The sequence below is a fragment of the Aplysia californica genome, unplaced genomic scaffold (genome assembly GCF_000002075.1).
Source record: "Aplysia californica isolate F4 #8 unplaced genomic scaffold, AplCal3.0 scaffold01216, whole genome shotgun sequence".
Classification (NCBI taxonomy): domain Eukaryota; kingdom Metazoa; phylum Mollusca; class Gastropoda; order Aplysiida; family Aplysiidae; genus Aplysia; species Aplysia californica.
The window spans coordinates 14,262-24,319 of NW_004798486.1; the positions used below are offsets into that span (position 1 = coordinate 14,262).

A 10,058-nucleotide genomic window follows, 5' to 3' on the forward strand; every position below is an offset into this window, starting at 1 on the left:
GTTAAAGTCCAAAATGATCCAATATGTTTGTTTTCAATTATTTCGTTACATCTTTCAACACTTTGAAGAAGCAGGTTGAATACCAATCACAAACAAACGACCAAACAACTTTTTAAACGTTCGTATTTTCACATATTTTTAAAGTTCACACTAAAGTTCTGAACATCAATTGTCAGCATTTAAGCAAGGATCTCCCAACTTCGAGCTTAAGCTTATCATCCCATTGGGTTTATTAATGCATACTAATAATAATATCATTTCTTGATTAACACAAAACTCAAAATAAAACATGTGCTTGTCACTTCTAGATCTCCAAACAGACAAATGAGTCAGAATACATAGGTGGAAGCTTTTCACCGTACGAAGAATTATTTATTTAAAATACTTAATCTTGATCTAGTCAAAAGTCAAAAGAAGGGTATGATATTTGGTTTAAAAATTGTTGTTATTTCTTGAAAATGATTATGGACACTGTGCTTGTCAAGTAACGGACTGTTTCAATACTAAAGTTTCTTTTCAGAGACGGGATTTTTCTACTGAAAGTGTTTGGGGGAAAGGCAGTTTTACAAGACAAAACATAATCTCTTCTTTTCGTTTTCCCCCCCCCCCCCCTCCCCGTTTTTTAAATAGTTTTTCAGTCATCTCAGCTGAGAGCAAAATTGTTGTAAACAAAGTCGATGCTTCCTTAGTAAGGATACCGTCAAAAGAATAGGTCTTTTGTTTTGACTACAACGTTCGCCTATTCCCATTTAAAAATACTTTTAATTAATTATCAATCTCCGTGTAACCTGTTAGACCCACTCAGCATCTATATTGTGCATTTACCTTTGTATGCCTGTTGAGAAAAAGGACAGCTTCCTTCAATCGACGAGGTATTTGACATTATAAGGTATTTCGTAGGGAGGCGGGGGGGGGGGAGGTAGGTTCAACTCTAATCAAACAAAAAACTATTTGATACAGTTTTGAGATATTGAGTATGTCGAGGAATTACTTAATCGCAAAGGGAAGAATTTGCCAGCTGTCTTTAACAAACGTTCTTAATGTCCGCACATTTTGGTGTTAAAATTCATACGAGAACATGTGAACATGTTATTTATTGTGTTTTCCAAAGAGTGTTAAGGGCACTTGCAGTAAATTTCGTGCATACAGGTGCTGAAAAATATTAGATGAGCTACTATAGAGTAACAAACACAAAAGAAGGGGGAGAGATAAGGAAGATAAATTTTTAGTAGAAAAGAAGGAGCAAACAACGCCACTGCAACCGCCAACCACCCAAGCTTGTATTTTAAACGTACCCTGTTGGTTATTTTTGTTTAAAACATACATGTAGTAGCGATCATAATAAAGTCGACAACACGAGTAGCACAGTAATAATGTTTAAGCTGGAGAACATTCCTATAAGACTTTAGGGTCGGGTTATTTTTTCAAAAAGTCTATATTGTTGTCTAGTGACCAATGCTAATAGTGTGCATATTCAGGTACCTCATTTAAAAAAATTGAAATTGGATATGGAAAAAAGAATGAAATACGAACAAACAGACACAATCATGGGAACACAAAAATAAATTGGTGATCAAAAGAATAAACAAATGCAAATACATTTACATAACCAGTTACTCTTTAGGTTACAGAATTTCTCCTGGAGCAGACAGACAGACATGAAATCTCTGAACTTACCATGCCAGTGTTGAGGGTCACGTTGAGCTTCTCTAGGCGCTGGAATCTACGACGTTCTGGGACTCTGGAAAGTTGGTCGTCGGGCCAGTTTCTCATGCATGTGTCTATAGTACTCACATTTAGACCGTCAATCACATTATTTAGACCGTCCATCACATTATTTAGACCGTCCATGCTTATTTCCGTACAACACTCAAGGGTGTCCTGAATAGAAAAAGTATCGTAGTCTACATCATTGTGCGTTTTCTTAACGAAGCTCAAGGTGTCGTTACAGGGGCGAGTCTGGTGAGATCGAGCAGTCTGACTCACTGTGAAATATCCAGTAAGGGAATGTGAACCTGGAAAATAAATGTCGCTGCTGTTACTGTTACTCTCTTCGAATTGTTCAGGCTCAACCCAACTGTGATTGAATCTTTCAGAACAGAGCTCGACCATGGAGAGGTTACTCCACTCTTCCAATAATGAAGCAGACTGCAGTTCCCTTCTTCTTGGGAGTGATGAACTACTTGCAATATTCCTCGCCATAACGAAATATGATGTTTCTACTCGATACACAAAGACAAGTTAGTACAGTAAGTATTATTTTTTCTCACTCTCCACAGTCACACAAGTGCACAGTATATGACTAACAAATGATGAAATAACCACTGATTTAACTTGACTTCAACCAGTTTCAACAATTAGTAAATAAGGAATCGTGAAAACTCCAAAACGCACAACCAAGGTTACAAGAAACACTGAGAAGATGGTCACCAAAACCACGTGGGAGCAAAAGACGCAGAAACACTGTGCACGGGTCAACGCAGTTATGGACTTATACCCCGCGCTTAAAAAATATTGACCAGTCAAACCTGTCACACTCTGCGTGGCAGCCAGGATCAGCCAATGAGAATAGGCCTATCACGCTCGTGTGGAACGTATTAGAAAAAGGGCAGGGTTGTGAATAGAAAACATTGTATGTGCACTGAAGACTTGGCACGCGAAAAAAGAGCAACCAATAGAAATCGGAGGGTGGGATTGTAGGTATTCAAGGTCATGTTGTCAGCATATTATATAGAACGCCTACAAACAACAAAATATTGACTTTTTCTATAGAAACAGAAACTTGTCACGAGTTTCCCGACACCCAGGGGCAGTCAACAGGAAGGGACATAAGCTTGAGTTGAACTCTGGTTGATAGAGCGTACGTAAATTGTTTCAAGTAAAATTAAATAGAATTTTAAAAATTAAAGCATTGTCGGTCTTTTTATTCAACAGATTGAATAAAATTGTAATTTTACTTGCAGGTTATTAATGAAATAGGAAACAAAAAATAGTAGGAGAGGAAAACACCATTACAATACCACTTGCATTTGGTAGAGGGTAAAAATAAAATTGAAAAGTAAAAGTGGAATCCGTTTTACAATCATTTCATGTAAGTGAAATGCGCTTTGGACTGAATTTTATACGGTATTTGGGGGGTCTCGTGGTCTAGAGGTATATGGGGAAACCCGACTTGTCAAAGCATATAATGTGTGTTCGTCGTTGTAACCCAAATTTCCCTGAAGAAATCAATTAAAACGTTAATAATTTGTATTACTCATTTATGACTCAGATGTGATGTCTCGTAGAAGAAAACAATGTCCACAATTATCTTCAGTGGCACTTTCAGATATTATTTTTTTAAAGCATTAATGATTTTGGGACAAGGTTTCTTGTCTTGACGATGAGCACATTTATTGTCCGATGTCGACAATGTCTACTGAATCAAATATCTTCTGCGAAAAATACGACAAATTCACGTTTAGCATGACAATTCTTTCTTTTTTTTTTTGGGGGGGGGGGGGGGGACGAGTGAGCGTTTTACTACGTTGGCAACTGCATAAGGTCATAATATGAGCGCACGGGACACATTTAACATTTTCAGTTGGTAGGAAATTTTTAATGTTTGCCCGGGTGGCGGCCAAAACCTACTCTCATCAATTTTTTTTAACCCCAAGGGATCTTTAACGCGCGCAATTTGCACACGGGACCTCTGAGATTTGTTGCCCTTGTTCGAGAAGGCTAGGTGTAGATATTTCTTTCCATTAGATCAGGGGTGTGGCTGAAAAACAGCAGTAAGAAGGGGCCATGGTATAGCAGTAGAAAGGCTGCAAAAAGATTCGGGAGCCGAAGGGAGGGGCAAAGGAGGTGAGGGGGTGGGATCAGAAAGTGAGGACGAGAGCAGACGACGAAACATTGCTAGACAGCAGGAAAGGAGGTGAAAGAAGACAATTTTAGAGATAAAATATTTTCGTCGCTATCTGGATTCGACCCCAGTACCTGTTGAATGAGAGGGGAAAACCTTAACGTCTAGGTCACGAGAGCCCCCTGACAATACTTGAGTGACCACTTGAGCTGTTTAATAGTAATACAGATTTTTCAGGACACAAAATCGTGTTCTCGAACATTGGTGATGATCATACAAACTAGTTTAATAAAGCAACACCACGTTGAAGCCCTTTGGCGTCGTCAAAGCGTAATGTTTTGTTGGTTGCCAGGGAGAACAATTTAAGAAATCTAATATGTTTGAAAGTTAACCTGTGATTGATGCACGCGGATAAAAAGGCTGTTTTCCATGTCCATAAATGGATGCAGACCTTCCTTAGTTAAATGGGTACGCCATTTCAATTTTATTGCTTCCTGATTCGATATATCTCGCAATTTAATTATAATATTGACTTTGAAGTTAAAGGGAAAAAAGCCGCAGTTGAGTTTGAAGTGTGAACTTCATTGTTAATGGCCGGTTTCCATATAAGGGCTGGTACCATAGAGTTATCCCTTTGTAGACTTAGCCAGGGGCGAAGCGTCTATATAATCAAATAATCCCTGCTTCCCTTTCTAATTTTGAAACATTGTCGCTGTCAAATTCATCCTTAAACGTAAACCTCATAAATTAAATGTCAAAAGACGTTCGTAATCAACAAATAAAGTGAGGCTGGAATAGAGTTGAAGGGAACATGTGCATGGCAGTCAAAGCTGTTTCATTGCCACATATACCCTGTTCACCCCTTTGGGGTCACAGTTAAAATCAATCACCAGCCCTGATTAAGTAAGTTAACTAACACTGGTCGAGTCTACCTCACAAATGTGAGGGGAACTAACTCTTAATAATCTCTTGACTGCTGCTTGTGCTTGTTTTTTTTCCTCGACTTTTTACCGTCCTATAATCAGATCGTGACCTCGATTATGACACCAGCTCCTGGCCGCGAAAGGCTAACAAAAACAGCCAAATGTGAAATTTTAAAAATAATAATTGTCATGTTCTACCAAAGAGTTAGACTCACTGGTAGATCTATAACATATAGATCTAGTACTGACATCTCTGCTTCTTTGCTTTATGTTTATGTATTCACATCTAAAGTTAAGTTTAATTTTAGTGGGAACTGATATTTAATAAGATACTTTCCCGATTATTTTGGCGGTTGAACATACAATATGAATTCCGGATTTGTTTTCATTCACAACTCAGAGTCGCCGCCTCGAGTAAGATTCTTGTGTGATATCTACAGGCCCTATCTGGTCCCATTTCACTTTGATTACCCTGTCAAACAAGTCAGCCTTCGCCCCTGGACTTAACACCGTACCAGGTCACATGACACGGAAACTTTCGAGTTCGGTGGCGGCCTTGTTTGAGTTGTATATCTAGTTGTCGAAGGGAACATGTGCACCCTATGATTGACCTCTCACCACGGGTGAGACTTGCCAGCGTTGGCTATTCTCACCCAGTGTGAAACAAGACCTGTTTTTCCTAATTTCGAAATGCTTTCTATCGGTGTGGATGATCAAACTGACAAAAGCAAAGAAAAAAATGACGTTATAGCACAAAAGTAAGCTAATTTGATCGTCTACAAAGATGCTATGGCTCTTTCACTTTTCGAATCGACCGAACTACGCGGGTCGCCATTTTGTTTTGCCCCAAAAGTTCTCGCAAGATCTACTCCTCCCCCCCCTCTCTCTCTCTTTCTCTCTCTCTCTCTCTCTCTCTCTCTCTCTCTCTCTCTCTCTCTCTCTCTGTCGGCAATTTATTAAATCTGCAACCTGCAATTAGATTGCAACTAACATCAAATAAATTCGTGTGGTGCAGATGAGTAAAGAGAGAACAAAACAATCTCTCTATTGCGACTATCATTGCACATCACTACGCCTAATACATGTTCCGGTAGATTTAACTACCTATAAATAGATGGAAGTTTGACCCGTGTCAAAGGTTGGGGGTGGCTGACGATTCGGGAGGTGGCTGCGGGTTGACGAAAGGGAAAAGCGCGACGCCACTATCGAAGGGGCCTTTGCGTTCCAAAGCGAGGGAGAGGCGTACTGTATCTAGCGTACTAGCAGGAGCGGTTTGTTAACTGGGCAAGACCGGCGGTGCCGGTCAGATTTTTGTCAACTGAACTGTTGACTAGAGGTTTATTGCTGATGACGATTTTCATTCAGTTTTAAGTAAATCCAAACAAACATGTATCAACATTCAAAAACACCTTGCCGGTTTGAAGGCGCTCAAATAGACAAGGGGGATTCACTGCTGTTTTGTCGCGACATAACCTCATTCCTTCACGTTTGTTATCGCGCCGGCTCGTAACTTTAAATCGTCTCCCGTCAAACCGTCACGTCGCGGAACTTCGTACTACGCACGAGGCCAAACACACGGCGGGCTTGGCTTAGGTCTAGCGATGACGTCAGTCCCATGGACAAATCCATCGTCAGTCCACAGAAAAATTAGTATATCCCTTAATTGCCAGATTGGGCTCTTTGTAGCTTACAAAATTAAGAATGAGACCGTCTTGAGCAGCACAGACACATGTATTATTTTATCAGCAAAACATGTATTTATCATTAATACTTTCTCTAACTACTATCAGAACATTTATTGTCAGCATGGCACTACTCTTTTTTGTTTATTGGCTTTTTAACCACCTATAGTTCCTGTTTGGCATTTACTCATCGTTTTCTCCCCACTAATAACTTACCTGGCCCTTAGGAGTCTGGCCGGCGAAAGAAGGAATCGTCTAGTGAAGATATATAAGGAAAATTTTAACGAGGAGCGATAGACACTCGGCTGTCAGAGTCTGGGCCGAAAACCCCCTCCCTTCCCTCCCCTTTTCAACCCTCACCCCAGCTAGACCACAAGTTCTATAATTAGCATTTGACACACTTCCCCACTTTGTTACAAGTTACAAGACAGTGTTCAGTGTTCAGTTCTGAGAACTGAGAAGTGCAATGAAGTACATTTGATGATATAATGATCGGAAACTTGTGTGCTTTGTCCAGCTTTGTATAGCATCTGATTGTAGACTTGATCTGCTTGGGACAGCGTCACTGGTACAGTAGCAATTGACTTTTTGTCATCATACAGGACAGTTCTTATTACATATATTTAACGGGTTCAGTGCACGTCGATATTTTGTATGGGGTTGTAGAAAGTACGAGTAAAGTACTGAACTGGAGGCCAGGACCAGCGATTTATTGCTTCTCACTTTCAGATTGTTTTCTAGCTTAGACTCAAGTAGTGTGTTTCTTTTTCTGTGCCGATCAAGTGAGTTTCTATTAATCTCAGTAACTTCCATCTTACATTATTCATAATATTGTTTCTTGACGCTATCGCATATTTTAGCTCTTTCACATTATATTACAATGTTTACTGTTGTGTGTGTGTGTGTGTGTGTGTGTGTGTGTGTGTGTGTGTGTGTGTGTGTGAGTGTGTGTGTTGTGAAGGAAGGGGGTTGGGGAGGGAAAAATAGTCGACGTGAATGACCGCCGGTCAGTTTTATAAACCACGAGCCGCCACTGTGTATGTGTACATATGTTAATGCGCGTGCCTGCGTACATGCGAGCAAGGGCGCACAAAGAGAGAAAGAGAAAGAGGAAAAAATTATATCAATGAGAATTTGTTATAGTTAAAAAAATGTTTCACAATCATTTAGGAAGCAGGCTGTCATAGCCATGCAAAGCCAAACTGAATGGGACTCACTATCCCAGCAGTAAAACGGAGATGCGTGATAAAGTGTACTTGATCCCCATTCGGGAATCGAACTGAACAACGTACGTGCACCAGCTCAAACAGAGCTCCACAGCGTGCTCTCATCTCGAATGTGTACACACGGTAGGGAAAGTGTCAAGTTTGAACCAAAAAAACCAAAAAACCCTGAGTGGTTGGCGGGTGCTCTGGTGTGGTTGCTCCTTCTTTCCTATCAACATCTATCGCCCTTATCTCACCTCTTTTCTTTCATTTGCATGTTACTATCTAATAAAACCTCTAATCTTTGGCACATAAATTACTTCATTGTGTTGCAAGTGATGTAAAATTCTTCCTAAAACTTAGGGGGAAAATATGCGCTTGTTGTGTTAGCTGTTAGACTAGCATTTGCGTTTGTCGCGGCCCGACCCGCGAATCGCGGCCTAGATTTTTCCATTTTTCAAAACAAAACAAAACAACAAAGCAATTTCATAACATATTAGACACGCATTTTGAAAGTTTTAAGATGTCCATGTGTATCTATATTCATGCGGAGAATAAAAGTACCTTACATTATACACTATTTATTGCATTGCTGTCTGTCTTTTATTTTTCCCTCTTTGTTGCGTTTTAATTTTTCTAAAAATTGTTCTAAAGATTTTTTTCTTTTTTGTGTGTGTGTTTATACAGCGTAATGTCATTAAATTTAATGCTGTTCCTACCTTTTTAAAAATATGTGTTATGTTAGAGCATGTTTTCACCAAAACCGAATATTGACAGTGGCAGCGCCCCTTAATTTGTGTGTGATTCCATAATTTACATGAATATCCTGTAGGCCTACCTTTTCTTAAATTACGCACGTTTAGGGTTAAAACAGCCAATCTTCGGATAGGTGGACCCTTATTTGTTAATTTTTGTGGTTGTTTATCCGTGCTGTTCTAATTTTGATTTCATTCTATTGTGAAATCTTTATTTTTCACGTTTTAACCCTATGGGTGACTACAAATGATATTCTGGATGCTTAAAACAGAGCACAAGAATTAATTATGGTGCTTTAGATTGTTACCTCTATCAACATATTGCTATACGTCACAGAGAGTTGACAGCTTGAAAATTAAAGACAACTTTTTTGGCAACTTTTGACACTTTTTGTGGCAACTTTTGGCAACTTTTGGAGAAAAAAATGGCAGCAAACGCAGATGCTAGGATAGAGGAATTCTTCATTGAGTTTGATTTTTTTTTTTAAAGTTTCCTTGCACCTCAAGTTTAACGAAGCTATACAGAGCGATAAAGCAAAATTGGAGTGGCCAACAAACCCCACAATCCTCACTTCTTGGAAGGATATTGTTAGTAATCTCTGTCTAGATCTATAGAAATAGAAAAGACTGTAAAGATATTTGTCTTATTATTATAAAAATAACAGTTCGTCCGTCAATGTCTGACGATGACCAATACATCCGATGAGGAAAACATTTTTTAAGCGAAGTAGAATAATTAGAATAATTAAAGGTTCAAAATAAGATGACTTGTGGTTACTGCTCTCTTAAGATTAGTGGGTTTGTTTTTCAATAGCACAGCTTAATTAATGTAATTTGTACATGCAGCTGGAATACCAGTAGGCCTATGTAACCATTTCCCCCTGAGTAATTGACTGAACATTTAAGCTTAAAAGCGGCGATACGGTATCTATGAGCCCTTGTACTTGTATGTATCAACAACCTTAGAATAAGATCTATTTATAACCTCCTTGATAACCATCGATGACCACAGCTGGTTCACATATCAACTGGCCTCTAAAGGCCTTGTTACACGTAACGACAAACATTGTACAGTTCCGAATATCGTATCATCCATCGCCCTTACAGCAAATCGCTACGTGTAGACTAACCTCAAAATTGTACTTGTCAGGTATAAAAAAAAATAGACGATAGAATGGAGACCCGATCGAAAAGCGCATGTACATGTAGGCCTACACGTATTCACACACATTCATACCCACACACACAAACTTATTAATATACATACACACACGCGCGCACACACACACACACATACATACACGCACCTGCATGCAAACACCTTGACACACTCATACACACAACATAAACGCACATTCATTCACGCACATTCACACATTCACACACACACACATACACGCACGAAGTTATTCACACACACACACACACACACACACACACAAACACACACACACACACACACACACACACACATACACACATACAAACACAGAAGCGTGCGCACTTCCTCCCTTCACTTACGACTTGAAGGTGTATTCAACACATGTGTCCAAGCTAGAGTTTTCTATTGTTTTTCGTATTTGAAACATCGCATGATGATTTTAGCGTATTCTTTTTTAATCACCCTGTATATTCACACTCACACATGA

At 39.3% G+C, this 10,058-nt stretch overlaps 1 protein-coding gene across 1 annotated transcript in view; it reads right to left on the reverse strand.

Annotated features, from left to right (window-relative positions):
• Positions 1 to 2,446, reverse strand: part of LOC101847924 — an 8,934-nt gene extending 6,488 nt beyond the window's left edge. Inside the window, exon 1 of the mRNA XM_035973424.1 lies at positions 1,678 to 2,446. Coding sequence (XP_035829317.1) covers positions 1,678 to 2,202 — 525 coding nt within the window. The 5' untranslated portion in view covers positions 2,203 to 2,446. The remainder of the gene's footprint in view (positions 1 to 1,677) is intronic.
• Positions 2,447 to 10,058: the final 7,612 nt, after the last annotated feature.